General features: G+C 35.6%; 1 protein-coding gene across 1 annotated transcript in view; it reads right to left on the bottom strand.

The window, feature by feature from the left end:
* Positions 1 to 1,945: 1,945 nt before the first annotated feature.
* RPGR (retinitis pigmentosa GTPase regulator) overlaps positions 1,946 to 19,650 on the bottom strand; it is a 41,593-nt gene continuing 23,888 nt past the window's right edge. Inside the window, exons 8-14 of the mRNA XM_086766661.1 lie at positions 12,200 to 12,355; positions 11,547 to 11,671; positions 10,220 to 10,402; positions 9,153 to 9,318; positions 7,722 to 7,825; positions 5,812 to 5,877; positions 1,946 to 4,789 (exon numbers count right to left, since the gene is read on the bottom strand). Of these exons, the coding sequence (XP_086622787.1) occupies positions 2,264 to 4,789; positions 5,812 to 5,877; positions 7,722 to 7,825; positions 9,153 to 9,318; positions 10,220 to 10,402; positions 11,547 to 11,671; positions 12,200 to 12,355 (3,326 nt within the window). The 3' untranslated portion in view covers positions 1,946 to 2,263. The remainder of the gene's footprint in view (positions 4,790 to 5,811; positions 5,878 to 7,721; positions 7,826 to 9,152; positions 9,319 to 10,219; positions 10,403 to 11,546; positions 11,672 to 12,199; positions 12,356 to 19,650) is intronic.

Here is a 19,650-nt window from a genome sequence, read left to right as displayed (position 1 = left end):
ATTTGTCTAAGGATTTAGATTAAAAGATGCAGCCAAACAGTAAATGAAGAGCCATTCCTACGTGGAATTGGAAATAAGTTGCTTCGAAGCGCTCCCACTTTTTTCCCCCTCTCTCGAGCAAATAGTTTTCACAAGAAATAAGTTTTTTCTCACGGCACAGTTTTCTTCCAAGGCTGAATTTTAGAATCACAAATAAGTAGATGTCATATCCAAGAAACATAGTTTTAAGCCTGTAAAATTACTTTTCAATATTACTCTAAGTTTAGTAACAGTAACATCCTAATCTTTCCTATGAAAGATAAAATAACACAGCTTAGCTCCACTTAATTTCAAAAGTAAATATTTTCACAGTAGTTCAGTTGCTTCTGCGAAGTAATAATTCTGCAGTGCTTCTGCGAAATAACTGAGGACTCTGTTGTTAGAGGGAGCTGTTTTCTTAGGAAGTGCATTTAACCATTTAAATATTCCCCTCTATGAGAATATGAAGACACTTACCCTTTTCTGAAGCCTTACACATGCTGATGTCAAGACAATGTATTCCAGAAAATCCCAAAGCTTGAAACAAATTTCACAGGGATAAGATACAGTCACTGGACTAACTTTTTGTTATAGTTAGGCATGACGTGACTGAAAGTGACCTTACCTTCAAATGCAGCATCTGGAAGGGGTGAGTGAGGTAGGAAGAATCGAACTGCACTAGAATCTACTGGCAAACTATTAATCTGCTACAGTCTTTTTAGAAAATAAATTCTGGAGACATTGAGTCAAAGATAGTTTAATGCCAGTATCTTACAAAACAACATAAAAAATGTTTCATAATCTCAACATAAGTATTGATTCCATTAACATTTTTATTGAATGACATTTACTCATTTTGATTCCTTTCTTCTCCTGTCCTCATTTTCAAATAGGATTTAAATAATTGTTTTTCTAGAGAATGTCAATACTGAGATCTGTTTACAAAAATTTCTCAGACCACCCATTCACATAGTATTTAAGTAATAACACTGTAATGACAAGTCCCTATCGCTTCTTTTGCCAGTTTGACCACTGATAGTTGAAACAGTAATGGAGAATCTTACAAAAATAATTTGCAAGATTTGTTTGTGTATTTTAAGGAAACTCCAGAAGTATAAACATACTTTGTCTTTTACAAAAAGAATTCAGACTTTCATGTCACTTTCTTTACTATTCCATCTGGCATTCTTGTTTTATTACATTGTCCTCTTTCTGGAGATCACAGATGTGATTTTTTAGGAGGGAAAAACACAAATCTCCTCCAATGAGGAGAAGCCTAGGCTCTAATCCTGAAAACATATATACACTTCTGACTGCAACAAAACATATTCCCCTCCTTGAGAATCTTCGAGCTGGATGATTAATGCAATGTAGTCTTTGGTAGGCAGATATAGAATCTTTTGTGTATTGCACAGTATAAACAAGTAAATAATGTTTTACAGGTGCATATTTTCAAATTCTTAGTTATATCTAATCACCAAACATGACAGTAAAAAATTATCCCTAAACAGATGCATTCTGACACTAATGTAATCTAGGCTAGATTCTGAGACTTGTGTTTGCCTTTCTGCACATTATTGTGTGCTGACACCAAAATACAAAGTCAACCTTAAGGCCTTTGAAAAAGCCCAGGCCACCATCTACCCAGGCTTGCATTTCCATTTACCTCCCATCTAGTGACCCATAAAAATTTGGCAACTTGTCCTTTCTTTAATTTACACTGAGTACTCAAAACATTTTGCCAACAGATGAACAAAAAAGTAGAGGGAATGAATATGGAGTGATACCAAAATTTAGAAATACGTATCTTTGATAATTTACTGACACTCCTTTCGTATAAGGCACATTAACCAGTAAGCTATCCTGCAACTAATATTGATGTATTACCTTAAGAAATCTGATTCAAAGGCAAGGAAGATTGCACTGGTACAACGTATAATTCATGGTGTCAGCATGAAATTATAATTTAATGACAAGACAAACATATTTTGCCTCTTCAGCAATTATTTTTTAAATCTGTGTCATATGTGACAAAGATGGTTGTGTAAACGACTGTGTCAACTATTTATGATTTCTCTCATAAAAGCTTCCCAAATCTAAAAATTTTATTCTGTCTTTTTCAAGAAATTGGCACTAAAAGTATATGTATAATAATATATTTTGACTACATTACAATTATTTTAAGTAATAAAAATCAATCTGCCATGGTTTCAAAGTTTCCTGAATGTATCCCCAGTAGTCTATGCTATTTTAGTGTTAAATAATGAGGTAGCACATTGTTCCAAAATTGTTGTGAATTATGTAAACCATTTGCTACGCACCGTTTAGACTTCAATTTTTGTTTAGAGCTGTTTGGTAAAGCAGTACTTTCTGTCTTCTCTGGCTTCCTGGTTTTGCTTTTTTTTTGTGGAAGCTTATTACTATAATTTTTTCTTTTACTTTTTGCTTTTTCCTCTTCCTCTTCTTCTTCCTCCTCTCCCTCATCCTCTTGTTCGTCCTCTCCCACATCCCCTTCCTCCTCTTCTCCTTCTTCCCCCTCTCCCTCTTCCCCTTCTTGTTCCTCCTCTCCCTCTTCACCTTCTTGTTCCTCCTCTCCCTCTTCACCTTCTTGTTCCTCCTCTCCCTCTTCCCCTTTTTCTTCCCTCTCGTCCTCTTCTTCTTCCTCCCCTCCCCCCTCCTTTTCTCCCTCCTCTCCCTCTTCTTCTTTTTCGTCCTCTCCCTCTTCTTCTTCCACTCCCTCTTCTCCCTCTTCTCCTTCCACTCCCTCTTCTCCTTCTTCTTCTTCCACTCCCTCTTCTCCCTCTTCTCCTTCCACTCCCTCTTCTCCCTCTTCTCCTTCCACTCCCTCTTCTCTCTCTTCTTCTTCAACTCCCTCTTCTCCCTCTTCTTCTTCAACTCCCTCTTCTCCCTCTTCTTCAACTCCCTCTTCTCCCTCATCTTCTTCATCCCCTACTCCCTCATCTTCTATCCCTTCTCCCTCTTCTTCATCATCTTCTTCTTCTTCTCCTTCCCCTTCTTCATTTTCCCACTCCTCTTCTTCCTTGTTTTCATCTTCTTCTTCCTCCTCCCCTTCTGCTTCTGCTCCTTCCTCTTCCTCCTCCTCATCTTCTCTTTCCTCTTCCACTTCACCCTCCCCTTCTTCTCCTTCCACTTCATTCTCCCCTACCTCATTAGTCCTTCTATTTGGATCTTCCTCTTCCTGTTCTTCTTTGGATACCTCTTCTTCTTCCCTCCCTGTCAATGATTCTTCTAACTCCTCCTCTTCACCCTCTTTGTCTTTTTTGTTCTCTCTTTCTTTGTTTTCATCTTCATTTTCCTCTTCATCTTCCCCTTCCTCTTCTGCCTCTACCTCATTTTCTTCCTCTCTGTCTTCACCTCCTTCCTCACTCTCAGATCTTTCCTCACTTTTAAGCTGTTCCTCCTTTTCTTTTTCAGCATTTTGCTCTTTTGCATACTCCTCCTCCATACTCTCTTTTTCTCCCTCGCTTAGCATTCCTTCTTCCTCTATCAACAGGCCTTCCTCATCTCCTTGCTCTTTGCCTTTTTCCTGATTAATCTCTTCAGTCTCTTCTGCACTCTCCTTCTCACTGTCTCTTTCAGCCTGTGATTCCTCTCTTTCATTTTCTTCACTATCTTTTTCCTCTTCGTCTTCATCTCTTTCTACTGAAATTTCATCTCTATCTTTTTTAACCTCACTCTCTTCTTCCCCCTCTAGTTCATCTTCACTGTCAACTGTTTCATCTAGTTTTTCTTTTTCACTTTCATCCTTTTCACCACCTTCACTCTCCTGCTCTTGATTAGATTCCTCCTCATTCTTAATTTCTAACTGGCTGTCTTCATCAGATTTAGCTTCAGAGTTTGTTTCTTCCTCATTCAGGCTTTTTATATCAGTCTCTTCTACATATTCTTTCTCATTATTTGTAGCTTGCATCTCCTCAACCTCACTGTCTTCTTTTTCTAAGTCAAAATCTTTCACTTTTTCTACTGTTTTAATTGCCTTCTGGACCTCTCTGCGTTCGTAATAGTCATCTTCTTTTTTCCTACTCTTAAGTACGTATTTTGTAAGATCATTACTACTTTCCTCAGTAGAAGATGATGACATAGTTACAGCTATTTGTTTCAAAAATGGATCCTTTTTTTTAAACCCTCTCTGATCTTCACTATGTTCTTCTCCTCTGACACATATTCTTTCACATTTGTCAGATTTTTCAACAACATCCTTCATTTTGTTTTGATTTTCTATTGCTTCTTTACTTCCTTGCTTTTTAACAGGATTGCATTTTTGTACAATTAATGAATCAGTCTGAGGCCAATCCCTGGATGCAGAAGGAAGTACCTCTATTTTAAGGGATTGCTTAGATTTAACATCTTTTGACTTTTTATTGGAAGATTTTTTTTTTTCAGTCAGAATTTGTTTTTCAGTGGGAAGATTGTAAGTTACATCCTCTCTGACAAATTTGGGATTTTCCACATATTCTTTTTCCCTTTTCACTAATCTGCATTTTTCCCTAGTAATTTGTTGAACACCACTTTTCACAGTACTAACACTTTGTGCATGCTCAGATTTACATTTCATTGTATTTTTGGGGGCAGCAGGCTTCCCTACAAAGGCACTACTTTTTTCTAAATCTTGTCCTGGTGACTCTGAAAGTGAAGACTGCTTCTGTAAATAGCCAGAGTCTAATTTTGAGCCCTCCTTCATGAAATTACAATCATTGTTTTTCAGCCCACCCTTACCATCTCTTTTCAGTTTCACATTTTTATTGTTCTTCTATTCCACATGAGAAGCAGAAAATTAAAAAGAAAGAAGGAAAGCATTAAGGATAAATGACAGCAAAATAAAAAGGTTACAAAAACATCTGAACAAGAAAAGAAACTAAGACTAAAAGATAGCATAAAAGGTAGAGTATTTAACATGAAGGGAATTAACAAATGTACATATTAGAAGAATGTAAAATTATATTGATGGTAAATGTACTATGATGCCTTTTTCACTATCCAAGCTCTCAGAGTACATGCATTAAGAACTGTGCAGCCAGTATCATGTCCCATAAGCTAGAGCACATGCAATGCGTGGGGCTGTGTGAACGGAAGGAAAGAACTTCAGTTCTCTTACATCTTCCTCTACCTTTCCCCTTGGGAAATCATCTCATACACTCATTGTTACACTCTTTCTAATAAGTTTGAAAATCTGTTGTGTTCCCATTTTAAATTTTACACTTATTTTTAAAATTCTGCAGAATAATTTTTTAAATATAAAATAAAATTATAATTAAATATACCAAAATGCTGAAATGCTGGGATCACTTTAGTAGTGAAATAGAAAGAAAATACAAAAGTATTTTTATTTCATAATTAAAATCAGTATTATTGCTCTTTTAAATATACTCTATGGTGAATGTCTGTAAAGAAAATCTTTACTTACATTGTGTCCCCAAAGTAAATTGAAATATTTTAATTGCAACAAACCAGTAGAAATGTATGTTATCAGCTTAAGTTATGAAGTCTATTTGATAGTCTCTTGATCCTTAAACTGGTAAAGTATTATATACTCTTATCTCAGACTATGCTGGATATGAGGAATTCTATGTGCCTGCACAAAATCTCTCTGACTTCAGTCAGCTTCTTAGAATTTTACCTTGTGGATATTCAGAAAACTAGCACAAGGAGGCCTATAGAATTTGTCCAGCTTTTTAAAAACTCGAAATAAAACAATAAGTACAAGGATAATAAAAGAATTCAGATCTTTTAAACATCAGTATAAGTATATATATATAAAATTAGTTACGGTACCTTTTGTTTTTGGAGCGGTGATAATTTTAAGGACTGGTCACTGGGATTCAATTTCATTGCATGTGTCTGCAAAAAATACGATCTCTATTAAAAAAATGAATACAACTAACAGGGAAAGCAGCATCAAAGCCCAGTTCTACTAAAGAGAGCTATTATGTCATGAATATTATAATATTATTGCATAGTCAGGTTTAGACAAATCTGTATAATCCCTCAACTCGCCTATTTCTCTTCCAGTTCCTCATTTACTGCTTATAAAGAGAGAGAGTGGTAACCAGCTTAGATGTCAACATCTAAACTATCTGTAGAGACTGAAAGCTACATGCCCTCTCTTACAGCCCACAAGCACATTTTAGATCCAACTTCTCCTCACCATGAAGTTGTGGCTACAAATATAAAACCTTATTCCCTTATATATGTAACACCTTACATCACAACCTTCAAATTAACATCCAGTTTGATACCAGAGTCTTGAAAGAACATGTTCAAAGAAACATTCCATAGCAGAAATTTTAAATGGAATCTAATCCCTTTATCTCTTCTACATAAAGAAAAAAAAAAAAAGGCAAAGCAATGTAAAATACTACTCAGTGGCAAGTATAGTGAGATTTTGGTCATCCCTTCCCATACACTCCAAATGACAAGATAATGTTCTCTGTGGCTGTTTGTTAACTGCTTATGATTCAATCACCATGTTCTTTTTCAATGCAATGAGCACGGACAGTTCTAGTTTCTGAGTCCCAAGAATTTTTATAATCAATATGATATTTAAGGTTTTTCTTCCTCTTGTCATACTTGTCAATAAAGTATATGTTGCCACAGTTTAGAAAATTTGAAACAACGATGCTGTAACAAATTATTTTCATTCAGATTCAAGAAGAGGAATAATTTTTCTTTGTATTTTGACTGACAGACTTTTTTTGAAATTTACTGTTTCATTTTGATAACTGTTTTAAAATTGATTCACAATGGGTACAAAAAGAAAAAGGAGAAGGAAGCCTCGCACAAAAAGTGTGCAATATGTTAAAAATAATGCCTCAGTAAATTAATGAAGGCCACCTCGTGCATCATATCTGAAAATATTTTTTTTCTTGTAAATGAAAATAAAATTTTATTACTGTGAAATAAATAAATGGTATCCACAGACTGTTAAATTACTAAGTACTGTTAAGTACAAACAAGTAATAATTCCTGTAAAATGTGCAGTCCCTCCAGCACAACTGACAACGTATCCTGAGCTGAGTCCGCAGTGAGTTGCTCATTTGTTTCCATTCCATTGAAGTTAAAAAAAAGACAAAACCCAACATGCTTTCTCATGCACTGCGTTAAAGCCAGGACATGCCCTATCTGCTGAGAGAACAAAATGTTTTGTAAAGGTGCACAAGTGACATATTTTTAAATACAACAAATAGGTAGGAATATGCTTGGGGATCACCAAATAATTAAAATGTCTGCATTTTGGTCTTCCTTTTAATATGATCCACCTGTACTACAAAAGCTCTTGTAGGAACAGGAAAAGACAGCTCTCTGCTTCATTTCCTGCAGTTCTCCCTCTTGGAAATCATGAAGATGAGGAAGGTCAGAGATAGAGATCACCATGTGGTATCCAGAGTCCTTCTCCTTTTTTTTCTGATATCCAGAGCTAAAGCATGGGGAGGGGCTGCCCTACTTGGCCTGCTTCAATCTCATATTACAACATTACTTGGAAACTGAAAACAAACTTTAGCGTTAGATAATCATGACATGAAATGCACACCCATTTAACACTTTGTCAGTACTTCCTGATGCCACATATGATATTCCGGGCTAGTCAGGAGTTCTGTACTAGAACTTGAAACATTATTTAGCTGCTTTGTTCTTCCCCTGCATAAAAACTATTGAATCACAAATTCATTAGTGGAATACATTACCATATTTAGGACGTCAGTTGTATCTCCAAGGTTTCTGTCATTATTTTCACTATCTGAATCTTCTGAAGAGCCTTCATCAGGTTTATCTTTTTGATGATTCTTTTCTTTAAGGTAAAACAGGGGGAAGTAAACAAATACCATAGGAAGAAGCAATATACAGCAAACAGAATGTTCCACTCTGTAACATAAAGATTATCACTGACATAGGACTGAAGTCCTGAGATTCCTCATTCCCCCAGCCTAAGACATAGCAGAAACACTTCCACCTCCTTTTTGTCAGTATTAACATAAAAGGTGGCTCAGCAATCTAGTCTCAGTGCACTGTAGACCCCTGACCATTTTTGCAGGCTTTCAAAGCATAAATATTACATGGGACAAAGCTTTAGATAATCTCTTCAATAATACTGTACCAATTAGGCCACATTAGCTGCAGTCATATTATCTACATTACACATTATCTGTGTAATGGATGGAGAGTCAGTGAATTTAACTCCAATGCAGCATCATAAAAATGTACCTATGAAATTTTCAGGTTCACCTCAAGTTCCTCAGGTATATGAGCAATTTAATATGGCACAAAATCTGAGGTTTTAGGCCTCAGAAGACTCTAAAGGCATTTTAAATTTCACTGCATTGCTTTCCCGGAACCAGAAATGCTAATGGACATGCTGGCAGCTTTATAAATAATCATCTTAGTTCTAACTGAATTAATTGCTTGGAAATTGGATTTGACTCTCCAATAAATCTGAGCTAACTTTTACACAGAAGCACTGCATTCTGCACCCTTAAGCATTGCTCTTCCCAGGAAATCACACATGCCCAGCAACCTAGACAAAATCCAGAACTGCTCTAGAGAATCTGCAAAAGTCCAGCGCTGTATCAGTATCATTGTTATCCAGGCTTTTGCAACAGCTAGAGTATTGCAAATCTTTATTATCTTAGATAACAGAGGATGAAGAGTACTTTTGCATTTCCAAGTGAAGAAGAAAGCTTCTATAAGAATTACTAGACCTCTTTTCTTATCCAAGATCTCTTGTAGGCCTTTCTGTGTCTTTATGAGTGTTCCTAACCCATTTTTTTTCTGTGGTTTTTTTTTCATTAAAATGGAAAAAGTGGTTAGTAATATTACATTATTTTTGTGAAGTCATATTTCTACAGGCTTGAGGAACCTCAGGTACAATTCAGGAGCTGTTTTTCTTTCATTCAGCCCCCCTCTAAATCTTTAAGCATGTTTACCAAACATGAACCAAGTGTGAGGCAGCTTCTTGTATGCATTTCTCAACTTTCATGTCTGTATTCTGCCAGACCCTCTTGAGGTAAGACTGAATTTAAACCTTCTTTCATGCTCAAACTGACTATTTGTTTATGCATGATGAGAGACAAACTGCGTAATTCTCAGAAAAAAAAGCAACAAATGTGGTGACACCTCACCTTTTTCATGGTCTCTGTCCTTCATACGTTCAGCTTTAGGAAGAGTTGTTGCAGAAAAACAGAGTGGGCTAGTGTTGCTAGTCACAGGCAATGAAGATTTTAAGAAGCTTTTTCCCAGTGGAGGCAGAGTTCTTGCCATTCGAATAAACTGTTCTGGTGACTTTTCCTTTAGAAGATTAAAAAAATTATTGAAAGTAAGAGCAGAAGAATAAAATGTAAGCAACCTCTCATATTTAACAGTGGTGTTTTCCTTTAGTTGATGATACAATGTTGTAACTTTGTATGCAAAGCATAAACAAAATTTCTTGACTATTTTAAATATTTATAAAAGGTGGAGAGAGACACTGGGATATTTTAGGTCATTTCTACACAATAAACTCAAGCAGTCTTAAAATATAGACAAAGGATAAAAAGAATTTTTATTTTTATTTAAAATGAAAATACTAGTTTCTCAAGTAACACTGAGTTACTTAATCCACAGCATCAATATAGTTTTACAAAATAAATGTCTTTTTGTGGTAGAGTTGGTTCTCAAATAGGTAAGTCAAATGATCCAACTCATTGTGCTGCTAAAGCAATCACATGGAATGTGTAGTGCAGATAAAGGAGAAACTACTATTTTAAGTAGCTACAGCATCTCAGGGTCACTTAAAGCTGATTGTGAAACTTTCCCCTTTGATATTTTATAAGCTATGAATTTGTTTAATCTATTCAAGGACTCAGAGGGAACACCAAAAAGAGTTAGGTTCTTGTTCTTCTTTAAAAATATTTCTAAGACATTTTTAAAAACGCAAAGGAATAGGCTGTACCTTTTAGAGTACCAAAAAATACAAAACCAAGTTGAGTCTTTTTCATAGAAATAAACAAGTAAAATCTGACCAATACCTATGTTTTACCTGCGTCCATTCTGGGACCAGGTAGATGCTCATTCTTCTTTCTGTTCATTAAAATTAAATATGTATTTTAAGGAGATATATTTATCTGCTGGGTATACATCATGATTTTAGTTAAAAAGTGATTTTGTTTCATAAAACAAGTATGGCAACTGTAAACAGCTCTGAATTTACCCTCTCTCGACGTCGCATTCGTGCTGATGTTAGTTGTAACGTGTTTGTTAGTAGTGAGTCTCCACTATTTTTAGAGATAGTAGCAGTCAAATGGCTCTCACACAAAGCTTCTAAGAGTACTTCTTCAGATCCTTTAGGTCTTGGAGCAGCAAAAACTAGCATGTGACAGCCACCACAAGCAACCTACAGCACCAAAAGAAGTCTGCTTATTTCATTTGCAAGAATCAATACAAAGATCTCATTCTCTTACAATCATCTCTAGGGAGTTAGATTATAAGAAAACCAGAATAAAAGTAAGAGATGTTACATTGCTTCAAATTTAGGTCCTAATGATGTTAGCAAGATAAAAGTACATCATTACAATTATTAATGACTAATGATCTACGTTAATTTCTTCTTACTTAAATATAACATATTTGTATTAAACCGAACACAAGATAGGTCTATCAAATTATTGATACAGAAGAAAGCAAAGGTATTTCCACTGATTTTGAAGGAACTGGGCATAATTATTTTGGTGCAAGTCAAATGTGAGCAATACTGATAACTTCAGTGATAGACACCTACATATTTTATCACAAAATCCACAAAATGTAATGCAAAGTCCTACACCCTCCAATATACGAAGTATAATCACGTAAACATCAGAGGTTTCACTTTCTAAAAAGCCTAAATCCCTTATCACTTCTGATAAAACTTCCTTAAATGCTAAGTTCAGTAAACAAAGAGAAGTGAGCCACAGACTTTTGTCTCAAATTCTGCTCAATCCTGAGGCATGTTTGCATTTTTCATGCTGGCAATTCTGTGATACTTATTTCTTAAACACCTCAGGAAATAGATGAAAACAATACCCTTAAAATAAAAGAGTATTTCTCCTTTCTTACCCTGTTTGTATTCAAAAAAGCAACTCCTCAAATTTTCTTAGGACTTAATAAATATCCCATGTACAAATATTTGTTAAAATTAAAAATATGTCACTGGTGTTTTCAGAACAAATATTTGTTTCACCTCTACTGCCAACAATCTAAGAGCAACAAATATTTAATTTTATAGTTTACTACCAATTCTATAGACCAAAACACTGTAGCACAACACTACTGAAAAAAAACCTAAAAAGCAGTCTATATGTGTAGTCCAAAACAAGTACATTCTAAACTAAATGACCAGTGTGAAACATAATTTTCTTTTTCTTTCAATTTGTATTGTCTACTAATTAAACTGTGTAGAAAAAAAATAATTCTATAATGAAATTTCAACTCTCATTAATAATGTGTTTAATAAAAATATAAATATATTGGTGTCTGAGAAGCATGAACAAAAGTTTTACCAAAAGGACTGTAAACCTCAAAAAATTATAGCAGAGAGTGGGATCAAATTGATTTGTAAAATTCTCTTCTCCAAGTCCTAACTTGCCATGTCGCCCATCTCCAAAAGTAAACATGAGGCCATTCTCTGTATACATAAAAAAAAAAAAAAAAGATGTTATTAATAACAGAGATTCAGGACAAAACCATTACAAATAAAGTAACAAGCCATGCAAGTAAGGAATATTTATCTTCCAAAAGCAAAACCTGAACAATTATTTTCAGATTTTCAACAAATGAATATGATTCAAAAATACATTTTCAGACAAAGTACTGTCAGAGATTAGAGTTAGCCTAGACAATTTTGAAAAAAAAAAAAAAAAAGCCGACAACAAAACACTAACATTGAAATTGTATAGCAAAACAAAAGCTTCTAAACCAGAATACTTGTTAGCAAGGTTACAATTCCCCAGGAGATAACATGTACAGAGCTACGCATGGCATGGCTGTGAATCAGAAATTCCTAATATAAAATTTGATTTCTCACCAGCTCACTTAACCTTTAGAACTAGTAAGTCTGCATACGTCATCTTCTACTGCGCATTTTATAAAGAAAGCTTTTACAGTATAACAGAGAGTCACTGGAAGTGCATTTCAGAATTTTTCACTCACATACCTGCAATTACAGCAGTATGATTTTCTCCACATGTAATGTTACATATTTTATGCCTCCTCAAGTGTTTCACAGACTTTGGTACTGAAGTTTCAAAAATAAAAGTACCATGTCCCAGCTGCCCATATTGTCCAAGTCCAAAAGTATATACATCTGTCTCTGAAAATGTACAGGTAAAGTTAACAACAAATATGCAATATAGACATTATAATCTGCCTTCCATTAGCCAAGTGAAAGTCAAATGACATCAGCATCAAAAAAATCAATGTTTTATCAATTTAAAAACATACCAACTAATCAATTATATTTATCAATTAAGAACAAAATAAAACTAACTAAAAAGCAGGCAAAGAAGCTCTAAAATACATACAGAAAAATTTTGTAAGGCTCAATATGCAAAATATTTTCTAACATAACTGCAAAATAATCCACTGATCACATCTACACAAAATATCAGCTAACAAAAACTTTATGGGAGTTTACGTACTGCAGTTGATTCAAGACCACAGTGTTAACAGATATGTGCATTTTCAAGTAGAATAGTCTCATTTTATTTTCTGGTTACCTGCATGTACACTGTACGACCCTAAATTTAATAGACTCTTTAAACCTCTTTAAACCAATACTAATTTGTATGTAAGAAGAGACTGGAACAATAACACAACAAGTTTTATTATTCTGTTCAGCTACCAAATCAGCCCTGCAATAAATACGGAGAACATTATAATTGTGTTATGTTGTGACAGAATAATCATCTTTCCACATTTATATTTTGTCCACTTAATGGATTGTCTGTGCCAGGAAAAAGAATGAGAGCTTCTCCAAAGCAATAAAGATTCTTGGTGTGTCCATCCCTGGCGCTCCATCACAGCAGGAGAAGACTGTGAAGTTTGGAAATCTTGATGAGATCATACTTGAGAAGGGAAATTCAAAGATTAAGTTTTTTTTTGGGGAAAAGGAAAAGTTTTCCTGGAATTTTATTCCCTGCCCTTTTTTCTTCTGCATGTAGGCAACAAAGGAAAAGGCAGAGGAGTACTAATTAATAGTTGAAAAAATGTTATGAAAACCTGTGAAAGATTTGAGAAGGACAAAAAATGCTCTATGTCATCTCTCCCATAGAGACTCGGGAGCAATATGTTGTTACATCATTGTTATGAACGTGGTGCAGAGCACTCCTGCTCCTGCTGCACAGATGCCATCAGGTCAAAAATCTCACCCCCTTCGAAAGCAAGAGAGGAAGGGGTATCCACAGCTGAATGTGTGGAGTGACAACCAATGGACAATCTTTGCTATTTGAGCACTTCTTTGTGTCAAGGAAACAAGGTCACTGGAATAGCAAAGTAAGTTTCAGTGCATAAAAGTAGTTTATACTGTAAGGCCAAATTCTCAGATCAGTAACAAACAAGAGAAATATTAAAACCAAATTACGTTACCATTCCCCCAAACTAATGCTTCACTATGATCAGGGAAAAAGAAAGCAGAGAACAGATCAGATTCCATATTACTACCATAGTACAGTTACCAACTTACATCCAACTTTCCGTTTACAGAGGAAGCACGATGAAATACTGTAACACTATGTATGGAAATGTTCTTTCTAGGAAAGGTCCTGCCCTTTCTGCCACTTTTAAATTGTTCCATATTAAGATGTCATTAATTCACACCATAAAAAAACCACAATGGTCTCACACTTTTTCAGATGGTAGACGAAAAATATTCAGTAAAGCAGTTGTTTGGGTTTTTTTTCTAAAGGTAATGGTAAAGCTCCCTCTGCTGGAAATTTCCGTGCAAGAAGGAATACCTCCTCAGGATCTTAAAAAAAAGTAAAAGATATAAGAAATTTTCTGTAACATTCAGACTTTCTGTATAAGAATAAAGAAACTACTCCTGAAAGACAGGAGCTTTCTCTATGCGAAGCAAGTCTCATCATCATTTTAGCAAATGGTTTTCTCATTTAGTAAATGGCTTATTCCATAAATTCTGTTTGAAAGTACTGCTTTTGTCTTAATATTTCTTTGGAAGCTAGCAAATCTTGTCGTTTTCAAACTATATGGCTTTACCTGATTAACATAATTATTTTGAGTGGAGTTGGAGTTTTTTCATATTAACAGAATCACAGAATGGTTTGTGTTGGAAGGAGCCTTTAAAAGTCCTCTAGTCCACCCCCCCTGCAAGAAGCCGGGACATCTCCAACCAGATCAGGTTGCTCAGAGCCCTGTCCGAGCTGGCCTGAAATGTTTCCAGGGATGGGGCATCCACCACCTCTCTGGGCAACCTGTGCCAGTGTTCCACCACCCTCATTGTAAAATATTTTTTTCCTTATGTCAAGTCATTCTAGCTTAAAACATGCAATGCCTTTTTCTTAAAATAAGTTACACTTCTAAAGGCATTTGTGTTTAGAGGGAGATGTTCTTAAACAATAACTTTAAAAGTACAGGAAATTATTTTATTTTCCTAGTTTCTAGTGACAATGAGGAGAATGGGCCAAAACAAAAACAGGTTAGAGTGCCCTTATAAGAAGAATGATTTTTTTCTACTGCTCCTATAGATCAGGGGCACTTGAATTTTGCTCCTCCTAAAAGTCACCTGTTAGTTCAATTATCAAAGCATAGGAAGACAAAAACCTTGCACTTTTCTTAAATGATTCACCGCTCTGGTAGAGAAGTGAGGCCAAGCCTCAGCAATAATCTCATTTAGCAGAAATGAGGTATTTCCTCCAATTTATCTTTATAAATACATGGAAAGAGAAGTCTCTGGCAAAGCAACCTCACAGACTTAGTGATAAAATTACAGCAGTGAATTTCACCATTCTGAGCTTGAATTTGAAAAAGAATTTGCTGACAGCATGAATCCAAAAGCAGATACAGCCCCATTGTCGCTTTCTTACTGTCCTCAGTCCCAGTAAGGATACGGTTGGACGAGACAAATGAAACATGCTGCCAGAAAAACAGCAGATCTTGCTCCCCCATTCTCTCTTCAGCCCCACTTGACGGTCTCTCTAGTGTCCACCTGGCTGTGTGGTGAGCCAGCTCAGCTCAGTAAGGCAGGTTTTGGGGGGTTTTGCTGATATAGTCTCCTGTGGAATGGTCAAGGCAGCACCAGAGTGGCACAAGGGGAGAGGAAAGACACACTGGCCACAGCAGCACAAGGGAAGCAGCACTGCCTCCGGTGCGCCAGTGAATCACCAGGAAGGCTCAGCCATACTAACAGCACCTGGAAGAAACTGAACACAAGTTCTGTCTTGGCCTCGAGGAAGGAACTGCTGCCTCCACAGCAGCAGCCCAGGAGAAGGCCCCTTGAAGGATGAAGAGAAATGGTTTCAGAGCTTGCACAGAAGCCAATGGCCTCACTTTGAGTGCTGGGACTGCTTCTCCTTTACTTCATACATTTTCTTTTTTTGGGAAGAATGGGGATATTTCTCTTTGACTGTGTATCTTCCACCTTTGCGAGCATCTTCTGGAGTACAAAATAGTTCTTTAATCTCCATGACTTGTCACTATAAATAAAATAGTCCTAAGCAAAAATCTACATAGCTTTCAGATTTTTTTTAACACATGCTATTTGCTGAAAGAACTGAGGAAGCTCCAAGAGTGTTTTTATGATTCATGCATTCCTTCCTATGTATTTAAGACTATAGACAAAGTTAAAAATCCACAGAAGAAAACCAGAAACAGACAGGTATGCTTATATCTCTCCACATAGATTCATTTCCCTTGAAATCATTCCCATTATTATTATTATTATTATCACTACTACTTTTATGCCAATGGGCTATTCACTTTTACTATAGCTGTGTTTTTAAACAGGTTATGCTGTTAAATGTTGCTGTAAAAATCAGCTGTTGACACAATACTCAGTTTTACAAGAGCTAGTAATTGGATTTGGGGATTTCAGTATAAATGGCATAGAGACTTAAGAATGGTTTGAAAAATCTAGATAATCCTATACAATTTGAACAGTCAGTTCTGTCAAGAAAAGGTAGAGCTTTTTAATCCTTTTCATTCTCTGTCAAAAGGGTATCTTTCTTTTCTTTTTAAGGATCTTGAGATAGAAGATGAAAATCCAACATTCTACATACTGACGCAGTAATGTGCTATATTGTTATGTCGAACAATCTATTCTCAAAGGACTGCTTCCTTTTTTCCTTTGAAGAGGTATCTCTCCCTCCCTTCAGAGAATAAAAGGAGGTAATATAGTCTTTTATAGAGAGGATTATTCCCAGAAGATCAGTCATAATCTAAAAAAATAGAAGATATTAAGGCCACTCCCAATCATCTGTTTCTTCTCCAATTTCTAGATACACAAGTTATTGTTATTCTACTTTTTTAAAAGCTTTATTGCTTCCCTCTTGTATTTTTTTGTTTGAAAGTGATGATGCCAACAGCTTTCATTTTCAGTAGGAAGCATTTGCAAGCATTGTGGGTAGCAGATGCATTTTTTTTTAGTCTCTGGGAGAAGTCATCTGGGATGAGGATATGATCTTCTTGAACTGGCTGATAGACTGTCATGAAATGAATAGGTTTCTGCTGCTACAGTGAGCTATCATGCTTTTGCATGATAGAATTTTTAACTGCAATTCTGTTTATTCTCTAGAACAACTGCAAATATTAAAGGCAGAGGTAACAATAAGACTTGGAAGAAGATGCTTTCCAATATCATATTCAACATTTCTAAAACCTTGTATTTTTAAAAGGTTTTTTTCCTAATCATTGCTCTCAACAGTTAATTTTTTTGTTCTCTGGGAAAAAAAAAAAGAGTTTCCCATTTTGGAGTTTCAGAGAAAAAAAAATAATTATTTGAATATAAACTTTCTAGCACTTACATTGAAATACGCTGGAGAGATTTCAAACAATAGTTTGATTTAATAACCCAGATAACAGTAGTTCTTACCATACAAAATTGCCAGTAGAATAGATAAGACACTCATAAAAAACAAATCAAATGAAGTCCTTTGGAACGGACTAATTATGTACGAGAGTCAGGAAGAAACTTGCCTCATACTCAGTAAGATAACTGGATTATGCTTTCTTATAATTTGATAAACCCTAAGTAGAACTGATGAAAAGAAATGAGCCAAGATTTGCAACAGTTTCTCCATATGACATTTCCTCGTATCCTATTCCTGTGTTAAAGGAGATAGATGAAACAGAGGAATATACAACAGTCAGACACTCACTTCTTATTTTTCAAGACTGAAATGCCACACTCTGAAAAACTAGAAAGACCCTGAAAAGATGAAAACCACATCAGTATATATTGTGTTACTAAATTCAAGCAGCACACATTTTTATGGAAGAGGATACATAAAATTCAGAATTTCTTCAAAATTGTACTACTTTCTTAATTTAGGAAAACAAGCTTAAAAGAGGTATAAATGTTTCTACTCCTCTTTAAAGCTATGTCCCTCATCAGAATTCTCAATTTGTGGTCACGCCACTTCATCTTCAGGCCCTTCAGTACAAGAAGGACATTGAGTTGCTGGAGTGTGTCCAGAGAAGGGCAACAAAGCTGGTGAGGGGTCTGCAGAGCAAGCCTTATGAGGAGCAGCTGAGGGAACGGGGACTGTTTAGTCTAGAGAAGAGGAGGCTGAGGGGAGACCTCATTGCTCTCTACAACTACCTGAAAGGAGGTTGTAGGGCGGCAGGTGTTGATCTCTTCCCTCAAACAACTAGCAATAGGGTGAGAGGAAATCGATTCAAGTTGCACCAGAGGAGGTTTAGATTGGATATTAGGAAAAATTTATTTACTGAAAGAGTGGTCAAGCATTGGAACAGGCTGCCCAGGGAAGTGGTGGAATCACCATCCCTGGAGGTGTTAAAAAAACTTGTAGACGTGGCACTTCAGGACATGGTTCAGTAGGCATAGTGGTGCTGGGCTGACAGTGGGACTTGATGATCTTGGAGATCTTTTCCAACCATAACGATTCTATGATCTCAAGATGCAATATATACTTCAGTACTGATTTCAAGTCAAGTTTCTGAGGCAAAGCCTATAATGCATGTATGCTACACTCACTTTTAAAATGATTACAGTGTCCAATTATCTCTTTTCCCAATTTTTTCACCAAATTTTGTCTTAAGTCAGAAAAATTTATGTATGTCAACACTCCTGTCAAAGTATCTTTCACTTGAGACAGTACTTCCATTATCCTCTGCTCTTTGGTTCAAAGTGTCTTAGGCAGAAGTTCATAGCTGTAGCCTATTCAACAATAGCTGAATCACATTACAAAACATCTCTCTGACCTTTCATTCTTATCACAACAACTTTTAATGTTTAGGAAAATGCATTTTATTGGAAGATATTGTTTTTCTTTTCTCTTTACTCAACTGGATCTTCTGGCACTCAACACTTTGATCATCAACCGCAGCTAAGCCAACACTGAATTTCTTACTTGCCTTCAACTACAAAATCTATTTCCGTAGGCAAGTAAATCTTACATACTAAGACACTGACCTACTACGGTGTTTTCCTCACCATATTTGGTTTTTTGGCATTTGTATTTTGCCTCTGTTCCAGCTCTTGTACAGATTTCACTATAATGATGTTGTCATCTTCCTACTAAATCTCTGTAACAGTCATCCCTTTTAATGAAATTTTATCGCATGAAATATCATTAAAACAAAATATCTATTGGTTGGCTTCAAATTTATGGTAAAAAAAATAATCAATAATGATAATCAAATTCTTTCTGCAGAACTTCACTTTATAACCAGTAAAATAATGCTACGATTGATACATTTGCTGGCCCTAAATTTATGATAATTTTTTCCCTAATAATGATAATCTGATTTCATGTAAAGACATTTATTTTATGACATAGAATACTGCCAGGGTAAGGCTGTATGTTGATGGAAGAAGAGACAAAGGCATTGAGATGTAGACAAATGTTGGCATTATTTCCTGAATTGGCTACTGTTACTTCCTCTTCATAGTTTTCCCAAAGAAGTTTCAATCTACCCAGAATCTTGCAGCTTGACTCATCATTACACATAACCTTTCCCAGCACATCACTTCCACCTTGCTTCTCTCCAGTTGCTTGCAGTACCATACCACAACATATTACTTACAATACCGCTCAGTGAGATTTTCAGTTTATATTTTAGAAATTTTGGTTACATAACTTCGAAGGCGCTCCACTAGATTGACAAGAGATGACTTTAGCATTTTCAAAATACAGATTTAAGGACTGATACCTATACATCCTACCTGTTTTTATAGCTTTTCAATTTTGGTAGGAGATTAATTACAGGTATATTATACAGCTGTGGAATTCATTACAAGCCAAAGCTAATATTTTTCAAATAATCTGTGGGCAAAGTCAAACTTTCTATGCTACTGTAGTTCAGGATAGAACTTGTGGAAATAAATAGCTAGCAATGCTTTGCACATATATTGTTGAAAAGCTAATTTACCATTGGGACACAACTACTTAATAGTACAGTAATATAGATGAT

The sequence above is a fragment of the Chlamydotis macqueenii genome, chromosome 1 (assembly GCF_036417535.1).
Source record: "Chlamydotis macqueenii isolate bChlMac1 chromosome 1, bChlMac1.mat, whole genome shotgun sequence".
Classification (NCBI taxonomy): Eukaryota; Metazoa; Chordata; class Aves; order Otidiformes; family Otididae; genus Chlamydotis; species Chlamydotis macqueenii.
This window is presented reverse-complemented; position numbering and strand designations above follow the sequence as displayed.